A 21842-nucleotide genomic window follows, 5' to 3' on the forward strand; every position below is an offset into this window, starting at 1 on the left:
TGCTCTTATTTAGCTCATACATTATACAATTGTCTTCTTTATTTTTATTATTATATTTTTAATGTTTTATTATTATAAATTAGGCTACTACTACTGCTACTACTACATCTGTTTCTCAGTAACTCTTATTTTTTATGTTTTCCGTTATGCACACAAATGCGGAGGGATTCCCAGCTTTCGCTTTGAACGTAGGCAGTTTCGGTCTATGAATGATTAACTGCATTCACCAAAACGTAACGCGCAGCGCAAAATTCTCAGGTTTTCCGCGTGTCTCTCGCGGCGCAACATCACTCGTGGGTGGATTCAGTTGTCACTGACAACAACCCCTAAATCAAAGCATGAGGATCGGTATTACATCACAGGCTGCTGGGCTGGGTCTGTCCACTCCGCCAGGTGTAATCACAGGCTTTTCTCGTGGGAACTCCCTTGAAGAGGCTTTTCCTGCGGTGAGCTTCCACGCATCCATCGCCCCGGGATATAATGGAGGAATCCTACAGATGACACTTGCGTTTGGGACGGACACTCTCTGAGTATATCTAGTGATTTTTTCCCCTGGTGAAACTTATCCAAAGATCTGCCATGCAGAGAACACCTCGTTCACAAATCTCTTGCTTGGATTCTTCTGTGTTTTCTCCAGTTCTGACTCGTCGAGACTTTCTTCTTCTTTTGCTGCCATGTCTTATTTTATTGCCCCGTTTGCAGTGTGCTGGATTGGTGAGTATCCCATGAGTTTTGCTGAATGTTATTATTTGGGATACATCTAGGCAAATCTCTCTCTCTCTCTCTCTCTCTCTCTCTCTCTCTCTCTCTCTCTCTCTCTCTCTCTCTCTCTCTCTCTCTCTCTCTCTCTCTCTCTCTCTCTCTCTCTCTCTCTCTCTCTCTCTCTTTTAAAGCGCAAGCAGCCACCTGGTATTGAAATTTTAGTGTCCGGACAGTCTAACACTGCAACTCAGAAAGGTATGAATTGCTCTCGAATTGCTATCAGTCCTCAAAGTTTCTGTTTCTAATAACTGTTGGTTCAAGGGTTTGGATGTTTGTGTGCTTTAGTTCTCACAACAGATGGAAAAGAGTGCAAGTTTCCTTTTCGCTTTGGTGGGACGATTTATCACCAGTGTATCACTATGAACTATAACGAGGCCTGGTAAGTGCTAACACACATGCACAGCATGTACACTTTCAATAGCCTACCCCTCAACCATTCTCTTTGACAGATAAATATCCCTTATTCCACTGACCATCAAACATCAGCTCTTAAACCCCAATACAACAGCTCATACCCAGATGCCTAAATCGTAACCAGACCTACAAAGAATCTGCATGCCTAGAATGTGTTTGTTTATTAAATAATTTGGCTATTTTGATGTGTTCGGTTACGGATAATAGTGTAGTACTCTGTTCCATGATTAGTACCATTCTACATGTTTTTACCAACAAATCACCATAACCTGTAATCAGGGCCCAGTTGTTCAAAAAGTTTAATCTGGATTTAATTTGGAAATCCCATGGATCAGGTAATCCATTTTACTTTTGTGCCAATTTTTCAAAGCAAAACTGGATTGGATCACCCTAATCCAGATACACACTTTTTCAGATGACCAAATCTGGATTACTAGTGCTCTGTGGAGCCCCTAAAGCGACATGGTGATGGAAAAAATATGAGACGGGGAAACAAAATATTTCAACGCTTTTGCTTTCTCTCAGACGTTTCGCATAGCATTCACCTGAGAAAATGTGCATACATTTTGTTCCTGAAATTCACCCTTCTGCTAGGATCAGTATAATCCAGATTTTTGGATCAAAGGTATCTCAATCTTACTTCAAGGTTTTGAACAACAAAAATCTACTTTAGTTAATATTATCTAGCAATACAAATATTAATCTTCATTCATGTTAATCTCAACATTCACTTCTACATTTAAAAAAATAAAAGTTGTATGTTAACATTAGTTAATGCATTGTGAACTGACGTTAACAAACAATGATCAATTGTATTTTTTATTAACTAACATTAACAAAAATTAACAATGTTATACACCGATCAGGTATAACATTATGACCACTGACATATGACATGAATAACACTAATTGTCTCTTCATCACAGCACCTGTTAGTGGGTGGGATATGTTAGGCAGCAAGTGAACATTTTGGCTTCAAAGTTGATGTGTTAGAAGCAGGAAAAATGGGCAAGCCTAAGGATTTGAGCGAGTTTGACAAGGGTCAAATTGTGATGGCTAGACGCCTGGGTCAGAGGATCTCCTAAACTTGGGGAGCGAAGGTTACAGTAACTGAAATTGCTCAAGAAGTTAATGCTGGTTCCAATAGAAAGGTATCAGAACACACAGTGCATCGCAGTTTGTTGCGTATATGGGGCTGCATAGCCGCCGAAAGCATCAACAAGTGGGCACGGGAGCATCAGAACTGGACCACGGAGCAATGGAAGAAGGTGGCCTGGTCTGATGAACCACGTTTCCTTTTACATCACGTAGATCGCCGGGTGCGTGTGCATCGAATACCTGGGGAACACATGGCACCAGGATACACTATGGGAAGAAGGTAAGCCAGAGGAGGCAGTGTGATGCTTTGGGCAATGTTTTGCTGAGAAACCTTGGGTCCTGCCATTCATGTGGATGTTACTTGGACACGTACCACCTACCTAAGCACTGTTGCAGACCATCTACACCCTTTCATGCAAACAGTATTCCCTGGTGGCTGTGGCCTCTTTCGGCTGGATAATGCACTATGCCACAAAGCAAAAATGGTTCAGGAATGTTTTGAGGAGCACAACAACGAGTTTGAGGCGTTGACTTGGCCTTCAAATTCCCCAGATTTCAATCCAATCAAGCATCTGTGAGATGTGCTGAACAAGAAAGTCCAATCCATGAGGGCCCCACCTCGCAACTTAAAGGACTTAAAGGATCTGCTGCTAACATCTTGGTGCCAGATACCACAGTACACCTTTAGGGGTCTAGTGGAGTCCATGCCTCGACAGGTCAGGGCTGTTTTGGCAGTAAAAGGGGGACCAACACAATATCAGGAAGGTGGTCATAATGTTATGCCTGATCAGTGTATGTTTCTTATTGTTAGTTAATGTTAGCTAAGGCATTATCTAATGCTAACAAATAAGGCCTACTGTGAAGCATTACCCGAATTTATTTTAAACAACTGCGCCATGATAGTTACCCATCTTAAACCAGTTACTTAGCAACCTATAGCCGTGCCCTTACGAATCCAAACCCACATCCTTAACGAATTTAAACCACATTGTACCATCAACCAAAAATCATAACCCAGCCCTAATTCTGATTCCTGTAATAATAGTGCAAACTCATCTCAATCTTGAGTAACCATTATCAAACCCAGTCATCTCTTCCCTTAACCCTTGACTCTAGACTACTCAGTTTACTAAAAAATGATCTTTTGTCATCATTTCCGTCGCTCTTTATGTTTCCTCTGAGTGAGTGGAGCAGATGACTACACATACCAATGTGATAAACCGTTATAAACATTGAGAAAGAGTGATTTTTATCAGGCAGAGAGATCAGGGCCATGATGAAAGATCAAGGAGGCGGTGCGGTTATTAATGTCACTGCTGCTGAGCAAGTGTGTGCAGATCTCCATATGGAGCAACTCTTGAGTGAGTTTTACTCCATAAATATGGAGGAGGGTTTGCTTGTGGCTGAGTGTTGTGAGACACAGTGTACTTGCTTCAAGCAATGCCAAAAAACTGATAAATCTGTCCTAGTTTATGTACTTTCATAGTCTTCCAAACCCATGGGCTATAATTCCTTTATATGGAACGCAAAAAGAGAATTGTGAAGAATTGTTATGCAGCTTTTTGCCATTTATTGCCATTTAGTGTGTCGAAAATTCAACTGGGAAATATTTGCACTGAGTCAGGGAGTTGCACTTAAGAACCAGATTAGTCAGATTCATTAATGGGGTCATGAATTGAGAAATCAACTTTTCATTCAGCCTTTGATATATAAAAGTTAATCGTGATATAAGAATTTCCTGTAAGTTTCGGAGCTGAAAACTTCCTTGTTAGTCTAAGAAAAGCTTTTATTGACACCGGGCCCAGCAAACACTCAATCTCAGAATGTGCCAGGCTGTGACGTCTGAGTGTGGTGAAACACTGCCACTGCCTGTTTAAAGGGTTAGTTCACCCAAAAATTTAAATTCTGTCATTAATTACTTACCCTCATGTCGTTCGACACCCGTAAGACCTCCGTTCATCTTCGGAACACAAATGAAGATATTTTAGCTGAAATCCGATGGCTCGGAAAGGCCTCCATTGGCACAATGCACTTTACACTCTCAAGACCTATAAAAGGTACTAAAGACGTCATTACAATCCATCTCACTACAGTGCAGGTTCTACAATAACTTTATAAAGCAGCGAGAATAGTTTTTGTGCGCAAAAAAAACCTAAATAACGACTTATATAGTGATGACCGATTTCAAAATAGTGCATCATGAAGCTTTGAAGCGTTATGAATCAGTGAGTCGATTCAGCGGTTTGGATCGCCAAAGTCACGTATTTCAGCAGTTTGACACGCGATCCGAATCATGATTCGACTCGCTGATTCATAACCGAGCCATCGGATTTCAGCTAAAATATCTTCATTTGTGTTCCGAAGATGAACGGAGGTCTTACGGGTGTCGAACGACATGAGGGTAAGTAATTAATGACAGAATTTTAATTTTTGGGTGAACTCACCCTTTAACCCCGCCCAACGCATGTAACATAGACCTAGTGTTAAACCAGATCGAACTACCAAGCAATAAACATGCCGTTGAGGTTTACAAAATATTGTGCAGTGCCTCGACAGTAATGCAGCATGTAAGTAACTATGTTCATTCTTATGCCTGATCTGAAATGTAATGATTCATGTAGTCAGATGTTCTTTGTCTCTGTGTCAGTAAATCAAACCAGTGACTAAACGTCAACTTGCCTTGTTTCTCTTAGTAGAATGAAAATAATCTGTTCTTTAACGGTGATTAAATTCTATGAATAAAGCGATCAAAGAAAGCTCCCTTTGCAATCATTGGAGCAGCGCGCGCTGGAGCTGTCAATCAAACGTGAGAGTTTATCAGTGACACGTTTATCAGTGACTCCCGTTTTATTCAACAAATCTCTCAACTATATCACGTTTGCACTGTTAGTGAAGATGAAAGCATTCGTTAGTGTACAGAAACTGAGTTGCAATGCTCATCATTTATGGGCATCGGAAGCAAAAAAAAAAAATGTGGGTGGGTCCTCCTCACTCAGGAAAATTTTACTGGATTCCATTTACATTAAAGCTACACTATGTAACTTTTCCGTCCACTAGAAGTCGCCTGTTCAAAACAAAGGCGTAGTTTGATGACGCCACGTTTGAGCGCAGAATCTTGGGACATGTGGTTTTCACCTCACAGCCGGTGGAAAACAGTCAGGATAGGACTCGGGCAGAAATCATGTTCATGGATGCGATTATTAACATTACTGTAGTCTGAAGCAGAGCAGGTCCGAGTGTTGTGGAGCTGAGCAAGGCCGCAGGAGCGATTGAAGAGCGTGACTGTTATTATGGCATAGTCGCCGGCGGGACTTTTATTATGACACGGTTGCCGGCGCCACTTCCTCTTTTCCAGTCATGAGTGAGGTAACGCAACTCTGTTTATCGTATTAGATATATCTAAGTGTGTTGAAAAGGAAGTTATGACGTTCGCTCGGCGGCTGCTATGACACTTGTTCACACTGCAGTGAGAGTAAAGTGTTTCACTGAATAAAACCGGAAACCGAGGGTGACGCAGATATGACGCAATCGACAGGCGACTCCCTCACACGCATAGCCCACACGTCCCGGTTCCTCGGTTAAAATAGCAATTTCTCACGATTTACAAATAGTTGGAAACATTTGGGATATTCTAAGTACAAAATATAGAATACTGGCCTAGTGGTTTCTGGATATTTTACTGCAAAAATCCTACATAGTTCACCTTTAAGTACAAATATAGCGTCTCATTTGCTAAACGTCTATCATTGAGAGCGGCAATAGGTTAGGGGTAAGACGCATGGCATCAAGTTTTGACGCAAATCGACTCGAGGTTCTAATCCACCTTTAGCCGAACTCACTCTACGCCCTTTTCCCATCACATATTAGATCAGAAAGGCATTTATAAGTGGAAATAAAGCGTCTAACATGCGTTTAATAATAAGTGTTTAACGGTTAGGGGTAGGTAAACAGACATGTGCTGAATTAGAAACGATAAAAGTGAGTGGGTTCAGTATCATTGATCGTATGATACTGGACCCACCTTGTCCCACCCACATACAATGGTTCCGACACCCATGATGTGATCACTGTTTTCATGCGCTCAACATGTGTGTGATCGGCTACAATTATCAACCTTTCATGCCACGATCTAAATATAATGCCATAGTCTATAGATCTTAATATAATGCCATAGATCTAAATATAATTCTAAATATATCCATAGATCTAAATATAATGGCATAGTGCATTGCTACTTTTTTATTTCCTGTAATTAAATCTATTTTTAATCACACATTTTCATGACATTTAAATTTAGTACATTTATAATATATACATTTTTAATTTTGTTGACTTGTTTTCTTACATTATCCCAAATGTTTCCAATAATGTTTAAATCCAGAGAAATCTGCAATTTTGACTAGTGTAATGTCCCGTGTCATTGCATCGCCTATTAATGATGTCATGTCTGCCTTACCCGAATTAAAATACCAAAGACGCTTTAATATATTATGTGTTTTATTACACAGGTGAGCAACTGTTTGGATATCTGTTTGGTATTTTTTAAATCTTTTATTCCCTTTCATGGGAACTCGCACTGCAACCCAGCTGACACTTTGGGGAACGCATTAAGCGCGACTGCATCTGAAGCACGTGTGCAACCAGTTCAATCTTGATTATTGCTGTGTCACTTTGTGACGTGTGCCAGCGTTAGGCGGAAGCTATAAAGGGAAGCTGGCAACACAACAGCATCAGCTTTCTGTCTTCAGCAAGTGCTCTATGTGACTGTCAGTCTTAATTGGTGTTGCCTGAAAAAAGAAAGAAATAATGAATAACAAGCAGTTTAGATTGTGTGTGCATCCCTGCTCTCATTACATCACGGGTGGGGACACACATGATCTGTGTGAATGCTGCTTGGGTGTGGAGCTTGCACAGTCAGCTCTCAAGGGCTGTGTACACTGTGCTCCCTCTCAGAACGCTCTGCTCTCACCTGGCCGGATTGGGTCCTGTTTCTGGAGCGGTTTGAGATGGCTTCTGCCCTTTCTCAGCCCTCACCCGCTGGTTCCTCTGCTCAATCTCAGGATACGGATGCCCTTGGAAGATTCCAGTTAGAAGGGACCTTCTATCGCAGGGCAGGGGCACAATATTTCACCCGTGACCAGAGATGTGGAAAATTTGAGTCTGGCCTCTGAGGGGGATCAGTTCCTGAATGCAGGTCTCTCCACCAAGGTGGTAGAGACCATTCTCAAATCTAGAGCTCCCTCCATAGGGAAACTTTATATTTTACAGTGTAGAGTATTCACTTTATGGTGCATAGAGCACAGTTTGGACCCAGTTAACTGCCCAATGGCTTCAGAGCTGGAGTTTCTGTAAGACCACTTTTCTGCCATTTTTTCCCCATTTATGTGCCGGCCATTACAGCTTTCCACGCACCTGTGGGTGGTGGATCTTTGGGGAAGCACGATTTGGTGTCTTCTTTCCTTTGTGGTACAGTGAGGATGAGGTCAGGTTATGTACCTAAAGTAGCCACCAATGTGGCCTGGTCTACAGTCCTACAGGCTTTCCATTCTCCTCCTCATGTGTGGGCAGAACAGGAGAAGCTATATTTACTTTGCCCCGTCAAAGCTCTTGAGGTCTATAAACATAAGAATTCTCAGTGAAGGAAAACTGACCAGGTGCTGGTTTGCCTCAAGCCCCCTTAGAAGGGGTTATTTCTATAACTTATGATGGTGCGCGGTCTGCCTTCACCTCTTCAAGTCAGGGCACACTCCACTAAAACGTTGCTTTCTCCAGAGCATTGTTGTTAGGGGTGGGAATCTTAAGGCACTTAACGATTCGATCCGATTCCGATTCTGGGAGTAACGATCCGATTCCCAAAACGATTCTTAACATACATTTTTGGTAACTAATTATCCTGCTGTGCAAATACATGAACTTTACATTTTAACCAAAATTGGAGCTAATATGTGTTTTGTTTTTAGTTAGAATATCTGTTTGACAGTATTGCCATATTAAAAATGATTATGAAGATTTCTTTCAATACTTTTATTTTATTAACAAAGTTATGTTCAAGATTAACAAGCTCTAATGAAACATAGTAAGCCATACAATTGAAAAGAACAAATCTTTAAAACATAGGCTAATGCAGAAGAAAAACAACAATTGCAAAGAACAAATCTTTAAAACATAGGCTAATGCAGAAGAAAAACATTTTTAGCGCTCGCTGAGAAGCCAAATTCAGTGTGTGCGCATAACATCTCACATGAGAAAACTTGCCGAGTTGCAACAGTCATGTTAGAGACATTTAACGAATCACTCACCAAAACGAAGTCTTTGTTCATAATTTTCCATTCGTTTGAAACATTGTGCAGTAGTTCAGCAATGTTGGCAGGTTTATGTCCCGGGCAACCGCATCGGAGACATAGGAGTGTTATAAAGCATTAATGGCAAGGAAAGCGCCTATAGCCTACTTGAGCACCACTTCGTTATTTTGGCTCAGAATTTCGTTTGTTGGAAATATGAACTTAATTTAGAAATGCTTTTGAAATTAAAAACTTTGCATTTAATAAGCAAAATACATGTTTGAAATGGGGAGGCAGCCGCAGCGAGCGCATACACAGAGCAGCCAGAGAAACGGAGGAGCGACTGCTGTAAGGCATTTGTGTAAAACTGTGGACAAACTGCATAAAATGCGCGGGTGTTGAACCCTCTCACCGGGAAAAGTGTCCCCACGGGTGCGAAGCCCCTGAACAGGTCGTAGTTTGTCAATATCTTAAACAAAGCCAATTCACCAGCATACGAAAGTTCGCCTATCGATTCTGAATGTTTGAGAATCGATTCTGAATCATTGGATAACGTATCGCGATGCATCGATGCATCAACCTTTTCTCCCACCCCTAATTGTTGTCAGAGGCATCCCTGCAGGAAGTTTGTGATGCATTCATAAAGTTCTATAAGTAAAGGTTTTAAGTTCTTTTGTCCTGAGATGTACCGGTACAGCTTCCCACCTGGACAGGCATTTGTCATGGGAGCTTGCCGGGAATGCCTGGGATAGCTTGTTTCAACCTATCAAAAGCTGATGCTGTTGGGTTGCTGGTTTCCCTTTATAGCTTCCGCCTTACGCCGGCACACATCACACAGTGACGCAGCACCAATCAAGATTGGACTAGATGCATACATGCTTCAGACGCAGTCATGCTGAAGGCATTCCCCAAAGCGTCAGCTGGGACGCAGCGTTTCGTTCCCTTCTCAGGGAACCATGGTTACATGTGTAACCTGAGACATTTTCTTGATTTACTCCGAGTAGCATGTTTGTACCATGTCTCAGAGACAACACTATTTTTTATCAAAAAGAGCTTTATTTGTAGTAATAGTAATACAGCATTTTCTCCACCATACAATGTATTTTATATTTTATAGCGAATTAACTGCATGCCATTTAGCAAAACAAGTCATTCAGCTTTTATTATTATGATATATTGATAGTGATCTAGCTTACTGCAATGTGCAACAAGTGTTTCATACCAGCCACCGAGCTAACGGACAGAGTAACGTTATAACATAACTTTCAACACACTAAATATATTTTTAGTGTGATTGTTTTGACCAAATAAAACAGCGATACATTACCCCACAATTTTAATTTGTCCAATAAAGTGACCTGTATGAGTAGTAATTCAGCACTTGCAATAAAATAATGTGACTTTGAGTGATCAAACGTTAATGTTACAAAGTTCAAGTTCAGGGAAGAAGGAGGTGGGCGTTAAACATAACCTTAATCATAAAATAAACATAACAAGACTGCTGCATATAAGCATAATAAAAACAGCAACATAAAATGTCCTAGGCTCTCTGCCCCGCTCAGCTTCATGCTACAGTATCGTTAATAAAACTTCAAGGCATTAGCTCATCCATGAACATGATTTCTGCTTGAGTCCCATCAGATTACTTTCCATCGGCTGTTAGGGTGAAGACGACAACTCCCATAATTCCACACTTATTCATGGCATCATCAAGCTATGCCTTTGTTAATATTCTGAATATTCCGATCTAATAGGACTTCTGACCTGTAATGTTGCCTTAATCATTATCATACACTGTTTGTTTGTTGGCCAGAGGAGAACTGGCACCCCAACTGAGCCTGGTTTCTCCCAAGGTTTTTTTCTCCATTCTGTCACCTGATGGAGTTTTGGTTCCTTGCCACCGTCGCCTCTGTCGCCTTTGGCTTTTGGCTTGCTTTGTTGGGGACACTAAAGATCTGCCCGCATTGACACTATATTATAGTTGAACTGGGCTGGATGACATCACTGTTTTCTCCAGAGCGGCTGTACAGCCGAATCAAATTCTGTTGCATTATTTTCCTGTTATCACTGTAAAGCTGATTTGAAACAATCGGCATTGTATAAAGCACTATATAAATAAAGGTGACTTGACTTGACCCATTGTTTTGAATAAACCCGTCTAGCAGCGAAACTTACATATTATGCTTTTAAGTACATTTAAGTGGCCTTTTATTTTATTGATATTGTATTATCTGTGGCAGACACTATGTTCATCCTGATTGCAAGTAAACTCATGTTTATTTTGACAATATAATCTTTTTACCTTTTTTATTTTTGTTCATGTTTGTTAAGATTAGGGGAATTTCATGCAACATGTCCATGTTGGTGTTTGCCTAAAGTGGCATTTACACATTCAGATCAGATTAGGGTTTTTGGCCATCCACTACTGTTTCAGATTCCGTCTTCCACATTTATGCAAGTCTTGAGTCATTCAGATGTGTGTCATGCTCATTGTGTTTTTAATTTGACTTGTAGGTGTTCTCTCACACACAACTTTGACCGTGACCAGAAGTGGGGATTCTGCAATTCACCCACACGACTGTTTAATGGTAAGAAATCATTTATTTTCTCTCTCGTGTAAACTGTCTTGTCAAAAGTCATACAATTTTACATCAGCCTTTTGATGATATTAGATATCCCATCAACAGTATTTCAGATGAACCAAACAGTCAATTTGTTGCCAACTAAAGTCAAAATATGTTATGTTTAATAAACGTGTAATATGCCATAACCATGGCATGTCATTCACAAGTATTAACTAAATGAATACAACAAAGGAATTGATATGCATATTACAGTAAATAGTAAATAAATAATGATATTTATCTCCATCCATATATCTCTAGAAAAGCTTTTTAATATACAAAAAATTCCATGCAGAGGCTTCCGTGAACTTTTTTGAGCGCTGATGCAAATTAATTGTTAAATCAGAGGGATGAATCAATTCACTGAAACATTTTTTTTTCAATTAGCTTTAATTTTGGTTTAGTTTAAACTAACAAATTAGTTTAGGGTCCAATTCTCACTTTTTTTTAAAACTAGTTTCTTATTAGCATGAATATTACTAGGATATTGGCTGTTTATTAGTACTTATATAGTGTCACATGTCTGTCCTGTCTCGTTGATCACATGTGGGGTTTTGTTATTTTGAGCATGTGCTCTTGTCCTTGTCTGACTCCACCAATCTTGTTATCCAATCATTGATTATTTGCCCCACCTGTTGTTCCTCATCACCTGCCTTGTTTGTCCCTTATTTAAACTCATTTTGTTCTCTGTCCTGTGCTGGTCCGTTGTCATTGTTCCTGGTGATGTTGCGTCCCTATGTCTTTGGTTTCCCTATTCCTTGTTCCTGATCCCGGTGTGTGTTTTATTATGTTTGATTTTCCCCCTTGTGGGTTTTGTTTTATAGTTTTGTTTGTTTAAAGGAAATGTATGTAAGATTGTGGCCAAAACTGGTACTGCAATCACTTTCAAATTACTGTAGAGCGGTGTATCCCCTCTCCCCCTCCCCCTGACTCGAGGTTGCCAGATAGGCTGCATGATCCAGCAGGAACGTAGGCTGCTACAAGACGCTTCCAATGGCAAGTGACGAGTCCTACACAGCAAGTTTTCATTGTCACAACGTTTTTCTGATTCATAACGATGACTTTTAGGTTTCTTAAAGTTTTATTTTTTATCCAAAAAGTTTGTAGCTGCAGCTGTGGTAACTAGAGCAGAGCTGGAAACCCGGATGCCGAAACACTACTGACTTCGTGATTGGTAGATAGGTGGAGGGTGGCGCTTCAGGCCAAAACACAACATGTCATCATCAACATCAGTTGACGGCTGCAACTTCACTTTTAAATGACAATATCCTGGTCAGACTACTGTTTTCAGTGATATAAGTATTTGAAATTAACATGATTTCTTAATGTCTAGTGAAATATCAGGGCGATTTTATGATTAATTGAAATAAATTTCTTACATACAGTTCCTTTAATAAAGACCCTCTTCTGCTTTTGAGTCTTCCTCCCTTATTCCTACGCACACCCTGACATATAGTACTTATTAGTACTGCATGACCATATTATTCTACATCCCTTTATCCTACCCCATACCTAAACTTAACAACTACCTTACTAACTATTAATAAGCAGTAATTAGGAGTTTATTGAGGCAAAAGTAGTTAGTTAATAGTGAGAATTGGACCCTAAACTAAAGTGTGACCCTTTCTTCTGTTGAACTTTAAGAATTATATTTTGAAGAATGTTAGCCATACATTTTCTGGTCCCTATGGACTTCAAAAAATCAATGGGGATTAGAAACTGTTTGGTTACCAACATTCTTCAAAATATCATATTTTGTGTAGAAGATCTTCATACAGGTTTAGAACAACTTGAGGGTGAGTAAATGATGACAGAATTTTTTTTGGGGGTGAACTATCCCGTTAAGCTTTCCCAATACTTTCATCTAATATTTATTGAGATTTAAAGACTTAAAACCTAAATAAAGCTGAAATAATATGTTCTAACAATATTTAATAGTTTTGGCTTTAGTTAACAATAACAACACTGCATGGAAGTGAATTAAACTATTTTAACACTTTCATACTCCAAACTAGTTTAATGACTTGTAAAGAACCTTAATGGCCAAATAAAAAATCATTACAATATTCACAATATAACTTTATATCACTAACAAATTCATTAAATGTATGATGTATATATCATCCAACCTTAGTCAAGTGTACATTTCTCGCTTGTGGATGGATTTATGACTAAAACTGTGGGTTTACCAGGATGTTTTACTTTCAGAGAGAGGTGTTTATGTTAATGCATAAATGATACACTTTGTTTGTGTGACGCAGACCTCTATGTTTATAACAGCAGATGTACAGAGTTTGTTTTCAAGCGTGAGCTGTGGTTCAAACACACTGTTTGTATATATGCTCATAGCTCACGTCATGCACTGTTTTTTTGAAGGGTTGCTAGTGGCAGTTCTGGCTTATTTGGTTCCCTATACATGACATTTTTTAAGCTTAATTATTAATTTAATTAAACTCACTTTAATTCAGCTCAAAAAGTGCTGTGAGTTTGAATGGGCAGAAATGCTTCTGTACTGTATCTACATGCACCTATAACTTTTCTGTAATCATGGGTGAGAGTAGTGCAAACTGCATTTGTTTATGATCTGGAAAACCGATACTGTATATGACTCATTGACTCATTCAAGGTTTGAGAATTGAGAAAAATCAGCTGCCTGATGAATCAGCCCTGCTATCATGATGATAAGAAAGTTTTTCTTTATCTTATTCGCTCCTCAGGGTTTCTTCCTCTACGTCGGGGTCCGAGTCTCTGCCGGCAAAACCTGTGTTTGAACGGGGGCATTTGTGTCACGAGCGCTTACCTGGACTCATTTGATTGTATGTGTCCTGATGGCTTTACCGGAGCTCTGTGTGAAGAAAGTGAGTGAAACACAGTGAATTGGCCATATTCACATAATGTAATGATAATTCAGTGTGATTAAGGATTATTGGGTATTAAATGCCGCTCGTTGCACAATCATGAGTGGAGTTATACAAATTCATTGCCCTGCTGGGATATTGTTTTAAAGGCTTCACATCATCCCTTGTGAAAAAGAAGTGTGCTTAATTGTATTTAATGTGCATTTGTGGTGTACTTCAAGTATTTTTTAAATGATTCTTGCAGATAATGTAAAATTAATCAAATAAATTTAATCACTTAAAAAGAGTACACTTTCATGACTTTCATAACACACTTAAGTACACTTTAAGTGCACTTTGTAATATAAATTAAAAGTTTTACTTCACATTTAAATCATGTTTTAATAATCCTTTGTCATGCTTTAAAGAAGTACACTTATTTTGATGTGTTGACTAACATACTAAAGCACATGTAAAGTATCTGATTATAATTTCAACTGTAGTGTGTCATTTCTTACATTTGAAGCCTTTAAATGTATGCTACTACTAATGTACTACTTTTCACAAGAGGAATCAATAAATGTGTGTGTGTGTATATATATATATATATATATATATATATATATATATATATATATATATATATATATATATATATATATATATATATATATATATATATATATATATATATATATATCTTTGATTTAGAGATAAAAAATCACTGTACTAAGAAAACAGACAGTAACTTTCTGTCTCTTGTTTACTTGCAATGCAGTAATGATAATTTGTAACAGTAATAATTAACAATAATAGTGTACAATCTGTTCTCATCTAAGTAACTAAATGTGTGTGTGCGTCGTGTGTGTGTGTGGGCATGGTTTTGTGAAATATCAGGACACAAATGTGTATAATGACATGGCTATGACACAGGTATTACAAAAAGAGGGTGAAATATGAGTTACCCATGTCCTCACTTTTCAAAATGCTTATAAATCATACAAAATGAGTTTTTTTTCACCTAAGTAAACAGTCTCCTGTGATGGGTAGGTTTTGGGGCAGGGGCAGTGTAAGGGGATAGAAAATACGGTTTGTACGGTATAAAAACCATTACGCCTATGGAATGTCCCCACATTTCACAAACCCCCCCCTGTGTGTGTGTGTGTGTGTGTGTGTGTGTGTGTGTGTGTGTGTGTGTGTGTGTGTGTGTGTATTAAAGCTTTCTTTTTTCAAGCATTATGTCACATGTTGTTCTTCATTCATGTGTCGCTCTCTTTCATGTTTTGGAAATTTCTCATCTTTAACACTATCACATGTCCTGTGAACCGTGAAGTTTTTGTGCCTCTTCTTTTGTCTGTCATCTGATATTGGTGGAGTTGTTTCTTCATCTGATTGGTGAAAGAGTCGAGAGTGTTTTGTTTTCTGACAGCTAGGGGTTTGTTTTATAGAGAAGTGCTACGAGCCACTGCATCTGAAACACTATGACATTGGAGAATCGTGGGGACGGATCTACCAGCGAAGCGTAGAGCTGTGCACGTGCCTCGGCGGAGGGGTTAGCTGCAAGCGTGCACGTTACACAGGTACAACTCACTGAAACTACTGACACCTGATCCCCTGGAGCTATTACTTTTTCCTTTTGAATGTTGCTCTTTCTGTTTGTGTGTAGTGTGTTTGCGAAATCTCTGTGAAAATGATGGAGTCTGTAGAATGATCGAGGCCACTCGTGAAGAGGTGTGTGGGTGCAAATCTGGATATACTGGACAATACTGTAACATCAGTGAGTACAGACACTCACACACACACACACACATACACACACACACACACACACACACACACACACAGGTTTGTTTTGCTATCTAAGTGAGGACATTCCATAGGTGTAATGGTTTTTATACTGTATAAACTGTACATTCTATCCCCCCACACTACCCCTACCCCTAAACCTACCCATCACAGGAAACATTCTGCATTTTTACATTTTTAATAAAACATAGTTTAGTATGTTTTTAAAGCTATTTTAAATATGAGGACATATGAACTCCTGTGGGCTCACCACCACCAGGTGCATAGAGGATCGGGTGACAGTCGAAGACGAGGCCCCCGACGACCCGATCTCTGGACATGGAAACTGGCTTTAGGGACGTGGAATGTCACCTCGCTGGCGGGGAAGGAGCCTGATCTTGTGCGGGAGGTCGAGAAATACCGACTAGAGATAGTCCGGTTCAACTCCACGCTCAGCTTGAGCTCTGGAACCACACTTCTTGAGAGAGGCTGGACTCTCTACCACTCTGGAGTTGCCCATGGTGAGAGGCGGCGGGCTGGAGTGGGTTTGCTTATAGCCCCCTAGTTCAGCCTCCATGTGTTGGAGTTCACCCCGGTGAACGAGAGGGTCGCTTCCCTGCGCCTTCGAGTCGGGGATAGGTCTCTCACTGTCGTATGTGCCTACGGGCCGAACGGCAGTGTGGAGTACCCGGCCCTCTTGGAGTCTCTGGGAGGGGTGCTGGAAAGTGCTCCGACTGGAGACTCCATCGTTCTACTGGGGGACTTCAATGCCCCACGTGGGCAGTGACAGTGACACCTGGAGGGGCGTGATTGGGAGGAACGGCCCCCCTGATCTGAACCCGAGTGGTGTTCTGTTATTGGACTTCTGTGCTAGTCACGGCTTGTCCATAACGAACACCATATTCAGGCATAAGGGTGTCCATCAGTGGACGTGGCACCAGGACACCCTAGACCAGAGGTCGATGATTGACTTTGTGAACGTCTCATCGGATCTCCGATGTCAACTGATCACCACCTGGTGGTGTGTTGGATCTGATGGCGGGGGAGGAAGCTGGACAGACTCAGTAGACCCAAACGTACTGTGAGGGTCTGTTGGGAACGTTTGGCCGAGCCCCCTGTCAGAGAGATCTTCAGCTCCTACCTCCAGCGGAGCTTTGACCGGATCCCGAGGGAGTCTGGAGATATTTTGTCCGAGTGGACCATGTTCTCCACCTCCATTGTTAACGCGGCTGCTCGGAGCTGTGGCCGTAAGGTCTCTGGTGCCTGTCGAGGCGGCAATCCTCGAACCCGGTGGTGGACAGCGGAAGTAAGGGAATCTGTCAAGCTGAAGAAGGAGTCATATCGGGCCTGGCTGGCTTGTTGGACTCTTGAGGCAGCTGAGAGGTACCGGCAGGCCAGAGTCCTGCCCGGGTCCGATTTTGAAAACCCGCATCCGACCCGTTTTCCGACAACAGCACTAAATAAAATCCGCACCCGACCCGACCCGCTTAAAATAGAACCGACACCCGACCCGCACCCACAATAAAATCAGTTTAGCATATCACATTATAGACACACTTACAAAAATGTTTATTGCCAGCATACAGAAGTTATTATTCGACCATTAACACAAGGGCAACTTCAGCCGGGAGCTTAACGTGGCTTAATGTACTAAGACACTGTTATTAAGAGACCAAACTCAGTAAACATAATACTAATAACGTATACTATGTATATGAAGTTCCACATTTGCAGCTATCTTTTCTTCAACTCCTCATGATCCATCTTGACGACTGCAGTGCAGGCAGATCACGCGCGCGGTTGTGATTCTTCTGTGAGGGCGCACGCGTGCGCCGCGCGGCCACAGATAAACTGATGTGGATTTGAAATTATTTTATCAACTTGGAATAGAGGCAAGGCATATTTTTGTATATGCATATTTTTAGGAACACATCTACAATATACATGCATATATTTTCATATATAGACCTATATTCGTTTGCACGTGACTGTTTAAAATCCGTGTTTAGACCCGTGTTTCTCCCTTGTCCGACCCAACCCGCACCCGTATCCGACACAGTAGGATGTTTTTCACCCGTTTCAGCAATATTCGCAGGTACCCACACCCGTGCAGGACTCTTTGGCAGGCCAAGCGGACTGCAGCCCAGGTAGTTGTGGAGGCAAAAAATCGGGCCTGGAAGGAGTTCGGTGAGGCCATGGAGAAAGAGATTCTCGAAGAGATTCTGGCAAACCGTTCGACGCCTCAGGAGGGGGAAGCAGTGCCCTACCAACACTGTTTACAGTGGAGATGGGCAGCTGTTGACCTCAACTGGTGATATTTTTGGGCGGTGGAAGGAATACTTTGAAGATCTCCTCAATCCCACCGACACGTCTTCAATTGAGGAAGCAGTGGCTGAGGGCTCGGAGGTGGACTCGTCCATCACCCGGGCTGAAGTCATCGAGGTAGTTAAAAAGCTCCTCGGTGGCAAGGCACCGGGGGTGGATGAGATCCGCCCTGAGTACCTCGGATCCAGGAGGAACAGTGTGGCTTTCGTCCCGGTTGTGGAACACTGGACCAGCTCTATACCCTTTCCAGGGTGCTGGAGGGTTCATGGGAGTTTGCCCAACCAATCCACATGTGTTTTGTGGATTTGGAGAAGGCATTCGACTGTGTTCCTCATGGCTTCCTGTGGAGGGTGCTCTGGGAATATGGGGTCCGGGACCCCCTGCTTAGGGCTGTTCGGCCCCTGTACGACCGGAGCAGGAGCTTGGTCCTCATTGCCGGCAGTAAGTCAGACTTTTTCTCGGTGCATGTTGGACTCCGGCATTTCGTCGCTGCTTTTCGCGGATGATGTTGTTGTGTTGGCCTCCTCAAACCAGGACCTTCAGCGTACACTGGGATGGTTTGTGGCCGAGTGTGAAGCGGCTGGGATGAGAATCAGCACCTCCAAGTCCGAGGCCATGGTTCTCAGTCAGAAAAGGGTGGCTTGCCCACTTTAGGTGGGTGGAGAGTTCCTGCCTCAAGTGGAGGAGTTCAAGTATCTTGGGGTCTTGTTCACGAGTGAGGGAAGGATGGAACGGAAGATCGACAGACGGATCGGTGTAGCTTCTGCAGTAATGCAGTCAATGTACCGGTCTGTCTGAAGGCCACACGAAGTCTGGAGGTCTGTAGCTATTGACTCTGCAAAAAGTTGGCGACTTCTGAGCCCTGTGCGCCTCAGCATGTGCTGACCTCGCTCTGTGATTTTACGTGGCCTACCACTTCGTGGCTGAGTTGCTGTTGTTCTCAATTGCTTCCACTTTGTTATAATGCCACTAACAGTTGACCGTGGAATATTTAGTAGTGAGGAAATTTAATGAATGGACTTATTGCACAGGTAGCAACCTATCATGGTAGCACGCTTGAATTCACTGAGATCCTGAGAGTGACCCATTCTTTCACAAATGTTTGTAGGCCTAGGTGCTTGATTTTATACATCTTTGGCAATGGAAGTGATTGGAACACCTGAATTAAATTATTTGGAGGGGTGTCCCAATACTTTTGGCAATATAGTGTTTATACATAAAGTAGGGTTTACCTTGTCCACACACACACACACACACTTGTATATGTGGTTGCACGGAGACTCTCTATAAGTGCAATGGTTTCTATACTGTACAAACTGCATATTGTATTACCTAAACCTACCCATTACAGAAAACCTTTGGGTTTAAAAAAAAAAAACATTTGGTATGATTTTTAAGCCATTAGGTTTATGAGGACACAGGAAGTTTACGTTGTAATATCCATGTCATTATACACATTTGTGTCATACTGAAAACACACATTTTGAAGCAGTTTATTTTTTGAAATTTGTTGTATGTATAAGTAACTATGTTAGACAGTTTGGGGTGAGAGTGTGTGCAGTTTACATTGTTGAGCAAAACTTCAAAGTATCAGCAATTTCTGTTTACCACAGGCTTTATTTTACTCATAATTAAAACAATAAAACAATAACATTATAAAATCCCATAGGAAAATCTAGAAGGAACTATGGGTGAATTGATGTCATTGTCATCCATGAACCATTCTTTTAAAATACACATGCAAATATATAATAATCTTTCCCTGTGTGTGTCATCAGACCCACGAGAGCAGTGTTACCGTGATTCAGGTGCACAGTACCGTGGTGTAGCCAATGCCACCGTCTCTGGATCATCCTGCCTACCATGGAACTCTGATCTGTTGTTCAATGAGCTGACAGTAGATACAGTGGACAGCGCCACCCTCAGGGGCCTCGGAGAACATGCTTTCTGCAGGTGACTGCTAGCATTTAGTACATCATCATCATCATCATCATCATCATCATGCTTGTCATTATAGTAATACGCATAAGATTTACATTTTATAATAAAACAAAGGTAACTTAAAGGGATAGTTCACCCAAAAATGAAAATTAGGCCATGATTTACTCACCCCCAAGTCATCCTAGGTGTATATGACATTCTTCTTTCAGACAAATAAAATCAGAGTTATATTAAAAAAGTCCTGGCTAAGCTGTTTGAAGTCCATAAAAAAAGCATCTGTCCGTCAAATAACGTGCTCCACATGGCTCTGGGGGGTTAACAAAGGCCTTCTGAAGCGAATCGATGCGTTTGTGTAAGAACAATATCCATATTTAAAACTTTATAAAGTAAAGTTTCGGCTGATAGCCTTCCATATTCAATTTATAATGTGGAAAACCGTGGAAAAAGTGTTGAAAGTGCCTCTGCAGTTCAAAATGCTTACGCTACCAGTTACCAGTTACCATTTTGAATTGCGAGAGGCACTTTCAACCAGGGCTTAAAAACTGAAAAAAATATCAATCGGTTCACTCCGAGCAGAATCGATATTATAGCGTTTCCGTTTTTGCGTTCCTCAATAAACATTACTGTTACGAAAACGGTTTGATTTGAAAAAATACCGGTTAATAACGTTATTTTAATTTAGCCTATACTTTAAAGAAATATGTATAAATAGACTTATTTTCACTCAATAATAATATAACGCATGGTAATTAAACTTGAATATTTATTTCATAACATTTTTAAAACCACAACAGAAATACATGCATTAATTACACAGCATAAACGGCGGACCTGGTTTGGAGCGTTAGACAATCGAAAGTGGCCCTCTTATGCCTAATTCTTTTCAGAAGAGTGATAACATTCTTTGTAACATTACATAACTTTTTTTCAACACGACTTGTTTTAAAAAATGTATGAATAAAGAATAAATAAACTGGATAACCATTAATGCACCGTCAACTGCTAATTTCAAAGCAAACACTGCGCAACACGTCCTTGCATCACATAATCAAATTCAGTCAGCTAATAAAGCTCGATCATTTAAGGCAATATAACATACCATTTAATACGAAGCATCAACCGTCTATATAGAAAACATTGACCTGTCCTGTATTGGCAATCTGAAAGACTATAGGAAAAATGTTTGATAGAGGCTATAGCCTACTTGGATAGGCTTAAACGGAATCCATAAACTAGCCTAAATCAGACTATTTGAGCTTAAAGTCCGTACTGCTTATTTAAATGTTCGAAAAGAATGTCCTCCAATACCTGCGCTTTCATTGTAGACCTCAGCGGGGAAAGAAATGTACTTGAGGCATGAAAATGCGCGCTCTGCACTGACGGTAGATTCATAGATGACTGGTGCGCGGGCATTTCACTCACGCTTGATCCGTCAACGTCACATGCTGTACTACTCAATTCATGATTGGTCACTGCCAAATAAAAATATTAAAGAGAACGATAAAATAACGTTATAACCGGTTAATGGTCATTTCAAATTAACGTTTCTGTTCAGAACGATTCAAATTGATTTTGATTTCGTTTTCGTTTTTGTTCCTCTTAAAATTTCGTTTGTTTCCGGTTTTCGTTTTCGTTCCTTGAACCGGTTCGGAGCCCTGCTTTCAACACTTTTTCCACGGAAGGCAATCGGCCGGAACTTTACTTTATAAAGTTTTAAATATGGGTTTTTTTCTTACACAAAGGCATCGATTCGCTTCTGAAGGCTTTTACTAACC

General features: G+C 40.8%; 1 protein-coding gene across 1 annotated transcript in view; it reads left to right on the forward strand.

Annotated features, from left to right (window-relative positions):
• Positions 1-338: 338 nt before the first annotated feature.
• The window catches only part of hgfac (HGF activator), a gene marked incomplete at both ends in the record, with an annotated part of 39137 nt that continues 17633 nt past the window's right edge, over positions 339-21842 (forward strand). Inside the window, 9 exons of the mRNA XM_079803408.1 lie at positions 339-508; positions 573-714; positions 894-957; positions 1048-1141; positions 11070-11143; positions 13897-14037; positions 15465-15596; positions 15683-15793; positions 19905-20079. Of these exons, the coding sequence (XP_079659534.1) occupies positions 339-508; positions 573-714; positions 894-957; positions 1048-1141; positions 11070-11143; positions 13897-14037; positions 15465-15596; positions 15683-15793; positions 19905-20079 (1103 nt within the window). The remainder of the gene's footprint in view (positions 509-572; positions 715-893; positions 958-1047; positions 1142-11069; positions 11144-13896; positions 14038-15464; positions 15597-15682; positions 15794-19904; positions 20080-21842) is intronic.

This window comes from Gobio gobio, assembly GCF_949357685.1.
Source record: "Gobio gobio genome assembly, chromosome: 2".
NCBI classification, from domain to species: Eukaryota; Metazoa; Chordata; class Actinopteri; order Cypriniformes; family Gobionidae; genus Gobio; species Gobio gobio.